The sequence below is a fragment of the Antechinus flavipes genome, chromosome 2 (assembly GCF_016432865.1).
Source record: "Antechinus flavipes isolate AdamAnt ecotype Samford, QLD, Australia chromosome 2, AdamAnt_v2, whole genome shotgun sequence".
Taxonomy (NCBI): Eukaryota; Metazoa; Chordata; class Mammalia; order Dasyuromorphia; family Dasyuridae; genus Antechinus; species Antechinus flavipes.
In genome coordinates, this window is record NC_067399.1 from 129,852,399 (window position 1) to 129,869,290 (window position 16,892).

At 33.4% G+C, this 16,892-nt stretch overlaps 1 protein-coding gene across 1 annotated transcript in view; it reads left to right on the plus strand.

The window, feature by feature from the left end:
- KCNU1 (potassium calcium-activated channel subfamily U member 1) overlaps positions 1-16,892 on the plus strand; it is a 268,697-nt gene that overhangs the window by 150,140 nt on the left and 101,665 nt on the right. Inside the window, 1 exon segment of the mRNA XM_051975505.1 lies at positions 2,853-2,970. Coding sequence (XP_051831465.1) covers positions 2,853-2,970 — 118 coding nt within the window.

Sequence of the window (16,892 nt, forward strand, 5' to 3'; positions counted from 1 at the left end):
ATCAGGCATACCAGGGTATACCAAGGCCCTGAGGAATCAGGAATAAAATTAACTTCAAAAGAACTCTTGCTGGCTGCACACATTCTATAGCAGGGGTATTATTATCTCTATTTTACAGTTAAGGAGTTAATAGGCCAAGTTGAATATCAAATGCTTCCTGGGTGGGTGAGTGGGGTAGTTATAGGGAATCCATCACTAAATCAGGACAGGTTCTAAGTTCTTCTGTGCCTTTTAGAAACCATCTTTTGGCTTGTTTCACCCACCTTGGCTAAGAGATGCTAAGTAAGACAGACTAAAGTTGGGGAGCAGCAGACAGGGAAGCCATTTCTGATGTTGGATATAGTTCTGGCAAAGTCTGGCATTTTGGTGATGATCAAAGCCAGAGACAGGTCTGGTGAATCTGATGCTTTTCAAGCTCACCTGGTTTGTTCTCTGGATTATAACATCCATATCCAAGTCCTAAACTTCCCTAATCAGACACTTCCAACTCCTTAATCAACTTCCAGTAGCAGGGCCATCTTTTGTAGACTTTGGGCATAAAAGAAAAAAAAACTCATTATTTCTCATTGTTCTCTAATTAAAATGATCCTTCTTGTTATTGTTCATCCTTTGTCTTCAAAGTGAATTGATGACTTCAAGAAGTGATGTTTTGACTTGCACATAAATTGAATTTAAGTGAGACAGTTACACAAAGTCAGATGAACTAAAAATAAACCATAAGGCAGCATTGGAGGAGGGCATTTTTTTTCTTTTGAAAGTTGTCATTAAAGAAAAATATACAGTCTAATGAGGATGTGCATGAACAGAGATGGGAAATTGTTCTTCTCCTAACTCACTACCTAAGTCTTTTCAGAATTCCAATTATCTAAAATACCAGGGTAAGGAGAAACACCCTAATTTTCTACTTCCGATAGATTAGGATACTCTGGAGATTAAGGCACAAAATAACTATTTCTCATAAGCACTGGCAGAAAGTTAAAGGAATTCAGTAGTTTTGTTTGAAAAAGATTAAAGATTGTAATAGATTGCAAGTTTAATATAAATGTGACAAAAAGTAAAAAAGTTGCATTAAGAGATGTACAGAACAGGTAGTTGTGCTATTGTAAGGCTAGAATGGTATAAAAGCAAACCTGAAAGCATTATATAAATGCCTATCATCATTATAGTAATAATAATCATTATTATTATTATTAATTGTAGTTACCTGTCCTTTAATCTAAAAATGACTTCATTCATTGAAACTTCTACTTCATTCTTGCTGAGCTTAAGCAATGTTGGTACAGCAGCAATAAAGAGGTGTGCTGGTAAATATTTAGCATCATCCAGAAAAAAAAAAGATTCACATAAATTTTTAAATTTAATCTTCATTGCTATGAAATTCTTAAGTCTGAAAAACTCAGCAAAACAATAAATCAAATCTTAATTTATCCAATAAAGTATAAGTGCTCATACTGAAAATTTAACAATTAAGCTAATTAGAATTGGCTCCAGCACACCCTTAGGTATAGATATCAGAGGGGAAAAAATGGAATACCTTTAAACTCTACATTGGTCAGACTATATCTGGAGTATTATGTTCAGTTCTGGGCTACTCAGTAAAAGAAGCAAAGTTGTAAACAGGGAGGTATGGAAAACAAAAAAATTGGAGAAAGGTCTTGAATCTGTATCATATGAGACACAGAAGAAAGACCTAGGAATATTTTATCTGGAGAAGGCTGGAAGATAGGTTGGGAGAATAATATTTTTATATGTTTGAATATGACACACGGTGATGTATGTGGCTAGAACTCTGTACTTATATCTGAAGTTCACATTTCTGATTAAGCTATGTGACCGTTAAGGGCTTTATGTTCCAATTTCTTTACCTTTAGTATTAGATTATTGAACAAGTATTCCAATGGCTTCAAAGATTCTTGACAACTCTAAATCTAGGATATGAAAGGTTAATGTATGGAAGAGGGATTAAAATTAAAATTAAATTTGGCATAGAAGACAGAAGTTGGAATAATGGGTAAAGTTGCAAAGAAGCAAATTGAATCAGGGTATAAGAGAAAACTTCCTGCTGCTTAGAATAAGCCACAAATAGAATGGGCTGCCTCAGGGGTGTAATGGAAAAATCCTTTACACTGAAGCTGGAAGAAAACTTACTGGTTTGTTTTATTTGGGATTCCTTTCCCAATGAATTCAGAATATTTGACCATCAAAGCCCCTTCCATCTCTTTTCAGATGCAATGAATCTGTGACAATTGTAGTTACCATAACCTATATCTCTATAGTCCTCCATTAAAAATTACAAAGTATTTTCCTCAATATAATTCTGTGAAGTACATGAGTACATTCTAGGGATAAAAGAAAGAACTTGACGGGGCATTCATTTTTAAACCTACCACATGAAATTTAGTACCATATTTCCTACCCATTCCCTGGCCTAATTTATGAACTTCCCAATTAGCTATGGTTCCATCTTATCACCATACTGAATATGTAGTGCAAAACTTCCAAAAATGTACTCTGAAGACCTTTGGGGTTACCTAAGACACTTCTGGGGATCCTTGACTTTTTAAATAATACTTTGGCCTTCTTATGAATACTAAAATGTTTTAATTTCTAAGATTGTAAATACTGATAGATTTAACTTGTATAAACAAAAGCTGCTGTGATGAAGGTCTTCAATAATTTTTAAAAGTGTGAAGGTTTCCTAAAACCAAATTATTTAAAAATACTGCTAGTGAAACAAGCACACAGGCAAGGTACTAGAGTAATGATGAGACCATTGGTATCAGAGAAAGAATTGCTTAAGAAGAAAATTTTATGCATTCTTCTTAGATTTACTAATGTTGCTGTTATTTCAGGCACACCTGTCCTTAATTTGAGAAATTTTCCCAAGACAAGGAACAGAGAAATAGAAGAATATGAATCTCCAAAAAGGCTGTCTAGACAATGTAGTACTTTGTCAAACTTCATCTTCAGGTAAGAAAGTCAGAGAGAACTCTGCTTCCCATAGGCAGATTTTCTTCCTCCAAATAACTAAATGATAGAGTAATTCTATTTAGTATGGGGGTCAGTATTGTAAAGGGGGGGTCTACTTTAATCACTTTTATATTTAATAATGCCATTGAATCTCAAAAAATCATCCCTGCATCTTCTTCTTCAAATTTGAATGAGAGGAAAATTCCAGCAGTTGCTTATAGCAAATACACCAATCTCAATATATATATTTTTTCCCCATAAAAACCTAATAGACTGGCTATTTTGTAGGCTAAATTTTCCTTTAGGAACATGAGTCAGTAATAATTTCTCTTAAACAATTTTTATATTTTAGATGGCTTCCAGAATAATTATGGGTATGTCTTTCTATATATTGGGAATAACCATTCCTTATAATTAATTAATATGTAAAACACCTCAATTTATCAAAATTCTTGGGAAGGAATGGACCTAATCTTATTAAGCAAATTTATGCTGAGGCTTGGCTTTAAAATTACTTTTTCTTCCTTTGATTCTTAAACAACAACAACAACCCCTTTCTCCCCCCCCCAAAAAAAGTATTTCTGTAATAAAATAATATTGCTTTCTAACACTGCAATATTTCCATTATAGGTAATAGAAGTTTTTTGATGAATGTTCTTTCCCTATTCAAAAAACTACAGTGATTTCCTATTGCTTTATGAATCAAATATAAAATCCTTTGTTTAAATTTCAAAGCTATTTGTAACCTAATCTCTTTCTCTTTTTCCATTTTTATATCCTAGTACTATCAAGTACTCTACCACCTAATCACTTTGGCCAACTTGTTACTTCTCAACACTATCTGAAACCTCTATATTTTCAATAACTGATTTATTCTTAGAATGATCATCATCTTCATCTCTGCTTTCTGGTTTTTCTGGCTTCCTTCAAGTCCCAGCCAAAATCTCTCCTCTAAGAAGTATTTCCTAAGCTTCTTTAATGTCAGTTTCCTCCCTTTTGAGATTCTCTGTCTATCTCTGTCTCTTCATGTCTGCTTGTCTCTCATTCTGTCTCTGTCTCTGTTTCTCTTTCTTTTCTCTGTTTGTCTCTGTCTCTGTGTACCTCTCTCTCTCTCTCTCTCTCTCTCTCTATCTCTCTCTCTCTCTCTCTCTATATATATATATATATATATATATATATATATATATATATATATATATATATATATCTTTGTATCTCCAGTGCTTAGCACAGTGTCTGGTGTGTAATAAGTCCGTAAAAAAGATAAGGTAATAAATCCTTAAAACAATTTTGGACTGTGTATCAGAGGACATGAATTGTAATTACTATTTTGACATTTACTCTTGGGCAAGTCATGTAATCATTTTAAAATTCAACAAAATGTTATTACTCAACTATTATGTATCTCATTCATTTTGATTGTATTTAATTTTGCATTTATAAATCTACATTTATTTTCTATATGAGCAAATTGATTTTCAGGAGGATTTGTGGCCCTGCTCATGGTCACATATATCAAAGGAAGAATCTGAATACACATCCTCTGATTCCAAGGACAAGACTCTTTCTTTTCATTTTATCACACTGTAAGACATTCTCTTAAGCATTAAAATTACAAGGGAATACAAAGAAAAAAAAGAAAAAAAATTTATAAATATTAAGTTTCTGGTAAAAACAAGAACTAGAGAGAGAAATAAAATGAATGAAATAACTGCTACTCTCAAGGAATTTATAGCATAATGGGAGAGAAGACAACAAGGACTTATACATACATACATACACACATTCACGCACATATACAAATGTATATGTGTGCATGTATGTATGTTTATAAATATATAAATATGATAAACACATATATAAAATACAAATATACTTCTAGGTTTACTATATTTTAGTGTATGTATATGTGTGTATAGATTAAATGTACATATGCCTCATGTATAGTCAGAGAGAGAGAGACAGATGATAGGTAGATAACTCTGTATAAGTGACTTGCCCAGGGTTACATAGCTAGTTAAGTGTTTGAGATCTGATTTGAACCTAGATTTTCTGATCCACCTAGCTGTGACCAATGGCAGCATAATATTTCATCTCTAATAAATATGTTTTATATGTATATCTATCTATAAAGACAGACAGGAAGGCAGACACAGACAGATATACAGAATAAATGTTAAGTATTAAAAAAGGCAGTTTGAGAAGGGATGTGAGGGATTCAGGAAAAGATTTATGTAGAAAGTGGAACTGAAGCTGCATCTTGAGGGAAGAGGGAAGTTATAGGAAAGTATGGAAAGAGGCAGGAAAACAGGAATGGTTTGGAGACAAGAGATGGAGTATGGCATGTGAAGAACAGACAGTTAATTAGTTTAGCTGAATCTCAGGATTTGGTTTTTAATATCTAAGAACCTAGAAAGATGGGTTTGGGGCAGCATTGTAAAGGAGTTTAAAATCTAAGCAGAGTTTGCATTTTATTGTGAAGACAAAAGGAAGCCATTAAAGTTTTTAAGAATAAGACTGATCTATGCAAATGATCTTGGGTATGGTCAGATCTACATATAAGGAAAATCTTATGTGGAGGAAAGATTGGAGGTAGAATACATTTGAACCCAATTGAGATATTCCATTACCAGCTCTGTATACTAAATAGGCCAATGATAGCAGAAAAATACCAGTGCAGTAACATATATATATATATATATATATATATATATATAATATATATATATATATATATAACATAATATAGTATATTATGTATGATATACTATAGGATGGTAAGTATGATATAGGATTGCATATCATGATATAGCACAGTATATAATAGTATAGTATAACATAGCATAATATAGCAGAGTATAAGATTATAACAATTTTGATGACTTTATTTACATAATTCCAATTTACTTTCCAAAATGGTTTTGCTGATTTATAAGTTCACCAGCAATGCGCTAATATACCAATCATCCCACTATCCCACAAATGATTCATTTTTGTCACCTTTGCTAATTTATAAAATATGAAACAAAACCTCAAAACTGTTTTGCTTTGTAGTTCTCTTATTATTTTAATAATCTGGAACATTTTTCTTTTGGTTCTATATACTTTTGGTTATTTATACATACACTATACATACATATATATTTTTGTATATATATGCATATATTTACACATATATATATATATACATATATATATATATATATATATATATATATATATATATATATATATACACATTCATCTGCATAAATGCACACATTCTCTCTCAGGTCATCTCCTCTGTATTAACCAATCTCTTCTCTTTGCTCCACCTTGATCTCTTGATGAACCAGTTCAACTCCTTGCTGTCATCCTCCCTTGAATCCTTAGATATTATCATTTCAGCCTTGGACCACTCCTACTATTTAGCATTTTTCCCCAAAATACAGGCTACTCAAAGAAAGAGGAGCAAACATCAAAAGTGCTCTGAGTGGACTCACTAAAAATTTATGTACACAATTTCAACTTGGCTCTAACTGCTAGTGGACAACTCTAATATATCTTTGTTATCAACTCATCATCCCACTCCCCATAGCAGCTCTTCCAAACATTTTTGTCTCTCCTTAAACTCCTTGGGGTCCCTTTCTACCAAATCTCTCAAATGAGAATTTGGCTTTATAATTTACTTTCTCGTTCACAGGAAATCTCTTTTTTTAATTAAAGCTTTTTTTTATTTTTCGGAACAGATGTGTGGACAATTTTTTAGCATTAGCCCTTGCAAAACTTGGTGTTTCAATTTTCTTCCCCTTTCCCCATACCCTCCCCTAAAAGACAAGTAGTCCAATATATGTTAAACATGGTAGAAATCTAATGTGTGCTGCACAAGAAAAATCAAATCAAAACAGTAAAAAAGGAGTAAAATAAAATGCAAGCAAGAAGAGTGAGAATGCTATGTTGTGAACCACACTCAGTTCCAAAATTCTCTCTTTCTGTATAGATGGTTCTCTTCATCACTGAACAATTGGAACTTGTTTGAATTATCTTATTGTTCAAGAAAGTCATGTCCATGATCAAGTATTCTTACTCCTTACTAAATATATATATATATATATATATATATATATTAAGCATGAACAATTCTTTTATATACATATTTTCATAATTATCATGATGCACAAGAAAAATCAAATCCAAAGTGGAATAAATGAGAAAAAAAAAGAAAATAAAAAGCAAGAGAACACAAAAACAGTGAAAATACTATGTTATGATTCACATTCAGTCCCCACAGTCCTATATCTGGATGCAGATGGCTCTCTCCCTCACAAGTCTATTGAAATTGACCTGAATCATTTTGCTGTGGAAAAGAGCTATGTCCACCAGAATTGATTATTACATATTCTTGTTGTTGTTGTATACAATGTTCTCTTGATTCTACTTACATTGCTTACCATTAGTTCATGTAAGTCTCTACAGACCTCTCTGAAATCATCCTCTTGGTCATTTTAAAAAAAAAAACAATATTTCATCACCTTCATGTATCACAACTTATTCAAATATTCTCCAACTGATGGGCATCCACTCAATTTCCGCTTCAAACATTTTTGCACGTGAGGGGCCTTTCCCTTTTTATGAACTCTTTGGGATATAGGAACAGTACAGACACTATTGGATCAAAGGGTATGCACAGTTTGATAGCCCTTTGGGCTTATTGCTCTTCAATTTCATATTGTTCTTCGGAATGGTTGACTCAGTTCATGACTCTATCTACAATGCATCAGTGTCCCAGTTTTCCCACATCTGTTCCAACATTTATCATTGTCTTTTCTTGTCATCTTAGGCAATCCAAGAGGTGTGCCAGTCTTAAAGTTATATTAATTTGTGTTTCTCTAATCAATAATGTTTAGAGCATTTCTTCACATATATAGAAATGTTTTTAATTTCTTCAATTGAAAATTGTTTATTCATATCCTTGCCATTTGTCAATTGCAGAATGGTTTGTTTTCTTATAAATTTGAGTCAATTCCCTATATATTTTAGAAATGAGAACGTTATCAGAGCACTTAGATGTATTCCCCCCTCCCAGTTTTCTGCCTCCATTCTTGTTTCCATTGGTTTTGTTTGTACAAAAACTAATTAAACTTACTATAATCAAAATTATCTATTTTGCATTCCATAATATGGTCTAATTATTTTTTGGATTAAAATTCCTTTCTTCTTCTTAGATCTGAGAGGTATACTATTCTTTGTTTCTCTAATTTGCGTATAGTGTCACTCTTTGTCTAAATCATGAAACCATTTCAACCTTATTATCTTGGTATAGAAGGTTTTTAGGTGTTGGTCAGTGCTTAGTTTCTATCATATTATTTTTCAATTTTTCCAGAAATTTTGTCAAAAGGTGAGTTCTTGTCCCAGAAGCTAGGATCTTTGGGTTTATCAACCATTGCATTATTATAGTCACTGACTGTTTCACCTTCAAAAGTCCATCTCAAAGAGGTAGCACTAACTTCAGCTGCTATTGATTCTACTATGCCAGACATGTAGGTGTCTGCCTTAATCTTTGGCCAGTGACTGGGCCAGCTGGCACCTTTAATGACTGTACAATCTGCACCTGTGTCTACCAATCCTTACAATGGTAGGCCATTTACATAGATAGTGAGCATAAGTCGGTCATCTGTCACAGCTGCAGTCCAGAATATTCCTGGATTCTGTTGCTTGGAGTCAGAATCTGGACAACTATCACCAGATTGCTTATTAGGAGTCTGTATCAGTAAACCTGATGCTACTGCTTCTCCTGGGTGATAAGTCACACATTGTCTACCTGTATTAGTGACTGGAATATTATCTACACATTCTCCAGTTTCCCACATCATTGTATGGATGGACACTGTTTTGTAAGTGCTCTTGAGAGGTGAAATAGTCAAGTCTACTGTGCCTGGAGGCAAGGGATCTATAGGCCAGACAGGGACAGATTTCACCTCTCCAGGGGCTATCTCAGTAGTCCCAGATGCATACAACTCTGTTCTCCCCAATTGTAATCCCTTTCTCCCATCAAGTTGCTTCTCGGCTAATTGATCATGTCGGAATTCTGAATTTCTAAAGATTCTCTGGGTGTAACATCAGTTGCCATCAAACTCCAAGTATTTTTTGCTTTGGGCCCTGGAGCTGGGCCCCACCTCTCATTTCCCTGAATCAATTTACATTCTGATGTCCAATGGAAGTCTCTGTTGCATTTTGGACATGGGGCATTGGGTCTTGTTCTCCCACCTTGTTTTCTCACTCTGTCTCTATGCCTACATTGAGCTTTCAGATGCCCTACTTTACTAGATTGAAAGCATTGATGAGTCTCTCTGGAAGTCCCTTGCCAAAAGGGACCTGTCTTCCTATGTTCAGATCTTGAGAAGTCTGCATTTTAGCCTGGGTATAAAAAGCATTTGTGCCCACTGTGGCACAGCATCTTATGATGTCCTCTAAAGAAGGATCCTTGCATAGTCCTAGTATAATTCTTCTAAAAACTTTATTAGCATTTTCTTTGCAAGTTGCCTTATCATAATTTCTGTTGCTGAATTTTCACCAATCGTTCATATGACAGCTGTCTGTAGATGTCCCACCAAATCAGCAAAGGGTTCATTTGGATCTTGTGCTATTTTCTTGAAGGCTTCCCCTCTATCTTGTCTTCCTGGGAGGGTGCCCCATCCTTTGATAGCTGCAGAAACAATTTTCTCATATGCTGCTGTAAGGTAATTAATCTGTGCTAAAGTGTTTGCATAAGGACCTACACCTGTTAGTTGGGTGCCAAAATGTAATGTCTGGGCTAGCTTTCTGGAGGTCCTTCAGAAGAGTCTTAGTCTCAGGAGGATAGACACCATGAGAATGGATAAGAATAGAGTCCAAAGTCTTTATTGTCTCTTACACAATCTGTGTCTGTCATAATCTGACCCAATCTTAACCTGACCTAGTCTGTTCCAGCAATCTGCCAGTCTTCCAGTCTGACTTCTGTTTGACTTCCTGTCCCCAATTTTTATATACCCTATTATAATTACATCATTACAGTATACTGAATGTGTGTGAACTAGGGAACTATTACATCACCATGCTAAGTACTAAGGATACGTAAACTAGATAGCCATTGTGTCATTAATTCCTCTGAGTTAATACCTTCTTTCAAATATACTTCTCCAGAGTTCTGGCTCTCTACAACTGATTAGTGTATCTTGTGAAACTATACTAGTATACTGGTCAACTATTATATTTCTTAGCCAATATCAATGATCTCTGTTTTATAATATAGTTTTAGGTTTAGTACAGCTAGGCCACCTTCATTTCTATGTTTCTCAGTAATCCCCTTGAAATTCTTGACTTTTTATTCTTCCACATGAATTTTGTTATTATTTCTTATAGCTCTGTAAAATAATTTCTTGGCAATTTGATTGGAATGACACTGAATAAGTAGATTAATATAAGTAGAATTGTCATTTTTATTATATTAGCTCAACCTACTCATGAACACTTGCTATATTTTTAATTGTTTAATTCTAACTTTGTGGAAAGTGTTTTGTTATTATGTTCATATAGTTCCTGACTTTCTCTTGGCAGGTAGATTCCCAAATACTTTACAGCATCTACAATTATTTTATATGGAATTTCTCTTTGTATCTCTTGCTGCTGGACTTTGTAACATATATAAATGCTGATAATTTCTGTGGATTAATTTTGTATCCTGCAACTTTGCTAAAATGGTTGTATCTAATAGTTTTTATTTGATTCTTTAGGATTCTCTTAACTATATCATCATACCATCTGCAAAGGGTAATACTTTTGTTTCCTCATTACCTGCTCTAATTCCTTTAATTTATTTTTCTTTCTTATTACTAAAGCTAACATGTCTAATAAAATATTGAATAGTAATGCTGATGGTAGGGAATGTTATTTCACCCCTAATTTTATTGGGAATGGTTCTAGTTTATCCTCAGTACAAATAATGCTTGCTGATGGTTTTAAATATGTTGCTGATAATTTTAAGGAAAATCTCATTTATTCCTATGCTCTCAAGTCGTTTTAATAGGAAAGAGTGTTGGGTGTTGTCAAATGCTTTTTCTGCATGAATTGAGATAATTATATGTTTTATGTTAGTATAAACGGTACTTGGTCATGATATATTATTCTGGTGATATCTTACTCTAATCTCTTTGCTAATATTTTATTTAAGATTTTTGCTTCAATATTCATTAGGGAAATTATTCTATAATTTTTTCTCTCTGATTTGATTCTACCTGCTTTAGGTTATCAGCAACATATATGTATCATAAAAGAAATTTTGTAACATTCCTTCTTTCCCTATTTTTCCAAATACTTTGTATAGTATTATAACCATTTGTTCTTTATAAATATTTGGTAGAATTAACATATAAATCTATCTGGCCCTGGAGATTTTGTATTAGGAAATTAATTAATAGCTTGTTCAATTTTTTCTTCTGAAATGGAACTGTGTAAGTAATATAACTCCTTTATTCATCTGGGCAATCTATATTTTTGTAAGAATTAATCCTTTTGACTGCTTGCCATCTGGGGAAGGGGATAGAAAAAGGGAGGGGAAAAATTGGAACAGAAGTGAGTACAAGGGATAATGCTGTAAAAAATTACCCTGGCATAGGTTCTGTCAATAAAAAGTTTTAAAAAATAAAAATTAAAAAAAAAAAGAATTAATCCTTTTCACTTAGATTATTAGATTTATTGGCACATAGTTGGAATATATAAATCATAATTATTCTAATTTCCTCTTCTTAGGTAGAAAGTTAATTCTTTTCTATTTTGATACTAGCAATTTGATTTTCTTCTTTCCTTTTTCTAATCAAATTAACTAAAGGTTTTATCTATTTTGTTGGTTTTTCATAAAATTAACTATTTGTTTTGTTTATTAGTTGAGCTGTTTTCTTACTTTCAATTTTATTAATGTCCCATTTTATTTTCAGAATTTCAATTTTGTTATTTAGTTGGAACTTTTAAAGTTGTTCTTTTTCTAGTTTTTTTAGTTGTATGCCCAATTTACTGATATTCTCTTTTTCTCTTTCTTGCAAAAAAGCATCTAGAGATATAAAACTTACACTAATAACTGATTTGGTTGCATCCCGTAAATTTCCATATGTTGTCTCATCATTGTCATTCTCTTGGCTTCCCTTTACCCTCTACTTCCCCAAAGGGTGAGACAAGTTTCTCTATCAAGTAAAGGTCTGATATTCTTTCTTTGAGCAAAAATCTTATAAGATTAAAGATCACACAATGCTCACCCCCTCCCTTTTTCCCCTCAAGTGTAATAGGTCTTTTTTTGCCTCATCATGTGATGCACTTTATTCCTTTTTACTTCCCCTTTCCTCTTCTTCCAGTACAATTCCTTTTCCACCCCTAGTTTCTTTTTGTATAATCCCAATAGTCAAATTATACCTATACCCTCTAAGTATGCCCCTAAGAAATATATTATCTTCTAATATAGGGATGTAAATGTTTTAACCTTTAACAAAAAAGGTTTTTTTTTCCTTTTCTTTTTACTTTTTTATACTTCTCTTGAGTCCTGTATTTGAAAATCACTTTTTTTGTTGTTCAGCACTTGTCTTTCTCATAAAATATAAATAAAATTCCCTTATTTCATTGAATGTTCCCCCCCTCTGGCCAAAAAAAAGATAATGCTTAATTTTGCTGGATAGTTGATCCTTGGCAGCAGTCCAAGCTCCTTTGCCTTCCATAGTATCATATTCCGGGCTCTTTATTTCTTTAAAGTGGAAGTTGTTAGGTCCTGGTTAATCCTGATTTTGACTCTTTGATACTTGAATTGTTTCTTGCTGGTTCCTTGAGGTATTTTCTCCTTGATCTCATAATTCTGAAATTTAGCTATGCTATTCCTTGAAGCTGGGGTCTTTTTCAGGAGCTGATTAGTTGATTTTTTCAATGGCAATTTTATTTTCTGGTTCTAAGAAATCAGGGCAATTTTCCTTGAGGATTTCTTTTTAATCTCAAATTTATTTTATTTTAGTTAAAGAAACGAAATAAGCAAAAACAAAAAACAGAAAAGGAATATATAACAAAATAAAAGAAAACAAAACAAAAAAGAACATTGTCATGTACCCAGCAGAATATCAAAGAAGATTCAAAATATATAACAACAAACACAAGTTCAATAAAGTATATTTTACTTTTGTTAAAGGGTACCATAGATAACGAAGTAATATCAGTGCCAAATGTATATACATCAAGTGGTGTAGCATCCAAATTCCCGGAAGAGCAATTAAGATGACTATAAGAAGAAATAGATGGCCAAACTATACTAGGAGGATCTCAGTCTTGCTCTATCAGAACTAAATAAATTTACAAAATAAATAAGAAAGAAGTTAAGGAGGTAAATAGAATTTTAGAAAAGTTAAATATGATAGACTTGCAGAAAATTGAATGGAGACAGAAAGGAATATATGTTTTACTTGGCAGTATATAGAACCTACACTACATATATATATATATATATATATATATATATAGAGAGAGAGAGAGAGAGAGAGAGAGAGAGAGAGAGAGAGAGAGAGAGAGAGAAATTATTCATTAGGGTCTTTTTTTTCTTTACTTCTTTATAAACTGGTCTTTTGTTCTCTGCTGCATGCTTTTTTATTTTATTCTTTTTCCAGGCTTTCATCACTGTCCACCTCCCTGAAGCAGGCTATAATTAAGAAAAGATATATTTATATACACATATGTATATATGCATACCTACACACACACACACACCTCTTTCCTATCCCTGCTTACCTTTTGCTTTAATTCTGTTTCTAAGTTGCCTTGCTATTACTTAACCTCCCTCCATCCATGGATCCTTCCCTCATCTTTCTTCCTCACCCTTTGCTTTCCTGTCTGCCCATCCTTCCCCATTTCTTTACAGATTTTGGAGGGTAGACCCTGCATTGTATTTGTGTGTGTGTGTGTGCTTTTTCATAACTACAAGCCTTCCTTCCTTTTCCCCATGACTCTGTGTCTATTCTTCCTCCACAACTCATTTGTATGAAGCAATTATTGTTTTTACCTTAATTCCCCAATCTTGATTTTGAGCTTCCCTGTTGTTGATGTCAACCTTAAACATATGCTGAATATTTCCCATGTTAAAAAAATAAACAATATGTCAATGTTAAGTTCCTTGAAATGGATCTTTGATATGGGCTCTATATGTTAAATTTTCTAGCAAGTTCTGGCTTGTTTGATAGAAAATCATAAAAATCTATAAATTCATTGAATGTCCATTTTTTTCATTCAATATTATAGATATTTTTGCTGGATACAATATTTTTAGCTGCAACCCTAGTTCTATTGATTGTCAGTAGATATGATTGTAGGACCTGTGGTCTTTTATTGTGACTACTGATAAATCCTGTACAATTATAATTGTAGCTGCAGGGTATTTGAATTGTTTTTTTTTTTTTTTGGTCATTTTTTTTCCACAAAATTTTCTCTTTGATCTTTAGGTTTCAAAATTTGGCAGTATTGTTTCTATGTATTTTCTGCAAAGGATCTCATTGACATGGTGATTGGTGGATTTTTCTATTTCTCTTCTCCCCTACTGTTCTATAACTTCAAGACAATTTTATTGGATCATTTCTTGCATTCTTGTGTCTGGATCCTTTTTTGGGTCACAACTTTCAGACAGTGTAGTTATTATAAGATTTTCTTTTATTGATCTGTTCTCCAGATCTCCAGATCATTTTTCTTATATTTTATATTCTGTTCTACTTTTTCATTCTTTATAATGTGTTTTGTTATTTCTTATTCTCTCATAGCTTTAGGAGCTTCTCTTTACTCATTTCTAATTTTCAAAGAATTATTTTCATCTTTGAGATTCTATATCTTTTTTTTCTAGTTGGTTGACATTTTCTTCATAAACTTCTTGTTTTTCTTGGATTTTTTTCTTTTTTCTTTTAGTTTTTCCTCAATGTCTCTCATTTAATTTTTAAATTCTTTTTTGAGTTCTACAAATTCTCTCTGGATAGAGTCATTTTATGGTACTCTGGGGTACAAGCTTTTTTTTTTTTTTTTTTTTTTAAACTTTAGTGTCCTCTTCTGAAGAGAAGCTCAGTCTTCCTTAGTATTTTCTATGTTGGATTCTTCCTTCTTTGCCAGTTCATTTTTTAACATAAGATGCATTAATGTAAGCATCTCTAACCCAGGGGTTAAGGAGTGGTACTCTGGCTTTACTTAAGCTTTCTCCTCTGATTGGGAACCTCAAACCAAGAGCTTCCCACTCTAGCAAGTACCCACAGTCAGCAGCCTCTCTCCTGCACTGGTTCTGCACTCATGGCTGTGCAAGTTCCTTCTTGCCCAGAGCCATGTTCTGCAGCTTAACTGGGGCTGGTGTTTCTAATCAGCAGAGGTTACTTCAGTCTTCCTGAACTCAGACTTGGACTTCACAAATGGTATGGAAGGTGAAAGTCACTGTGGTTCCTGCTGTGGATCCAGCTACATCCAGCTCACCTGAGAAATCCCCATGTAAAATTTTTACATTTCACTGAAATGTAATTGCATTTCACTTGGGTTAATTTCAGGCTGGGGTCTTTCTTTGGATCTTCTATGGTCTTTCTTCTAATCTTCTTGTTTTAGGAGGACCCCTGTTCTGCCCCAAGTCTTCTTGATTTTTAACTTGTCTATGTTTACCCTGAGATACAAATTTGTTCTACTTGTGGGAGAAATTGGAAGAGCCTGAAATTTACCAATCTACTCAGCCATCTTCCCAGAATTCTCCCTCCTTGATGATTTCTTGAAAGATGTTATGATGGCTCTTTTTTTCATTGTGGTTTTCAGGTAGTCTAACAATACTTACATTGTCTCTAATAATTACGTTGTCTCTCCTGGATCTATTTTCCAGCTTGTTTGTTTTTCCAATGAGGTATTTTACATTCTCTTCTATTTTTTTTATTTGATTAATTCTTGATGTCCCATGTAGTCATTCACTTCCATTTGTTCAGTTCTAATTTTTAGTGAATTATTTTCTTTAGTTAACTTTTTTTACTTCCTTTTACATGTGGTCAATTGAACTTCTAAATGAGTTGTTCATTAATTGGCTTTTTTGTTTCCATTTTGCCAATTCTATTTTTTAGGGAGTTGTTCTCTTTTTTCATTTATCCAATTCTGTTTTTCAATGAGTTCTTTTCTTTTTTCATGTCATCAAATTTATTTTCAAGGAGTTATATTCATTTTTATTTTTTTTTTGCAAAATCTGTTTTTAAGTTTTCTTCAGATAATTTCTGTTTCCTTTTCTAAACTCTCCTGAAAAGCTTTCATTTCCTGTCCCCATTTTTCTTCTAATTCTCTTTTAATATTTTTTTTAATTCTTCCAAGATTGCCTTCTGAGATGAAGACCAACTTATATTACACATTTTGCTTTTAATGTCCTCAGGGTTTGAGATCTATTCTTTCCAGTCTCCATAATAGCTATCAATGGTCAGAGCTTTTTTTTTTGCTTAATTGCTCATTTTTAAAGGTAGAGGTCTGCTCTTTGGTCTAAAGGGAGATTGTTGCAAGCTTTTTCTACAGGTGACATCAGCTTCACACTGCCCTGGAGCTGGTGTTGCTGGCTTCCTTCCCATGCTGAGTAAGCACTATGCTGGGGTTCAGAGGCTCAGTATTTGCCTTCTGTAGTTGCACTGGATATCTCACAGCGTGTGTCTGATTATCCATTGGCTTATAACCAGGAGAGAGCAACCTTAACTGCTGTACTTTGGCTAAGAGCCTTGCAGTAGAGTTCCCCTACATGGAGTCCTCTCCACCCTGCATCCTGCACTGTGATTGCATTGGGCCACCTCCCTCCCTGCCCAATTGAGACAAACCTTTCCTGAAGATATTCCAAAATATCTTCTGTTGGAAATTTGTTACACTCCAAATATTTGTAGGTTCCATCACTCCAAAATCTGCTCAGA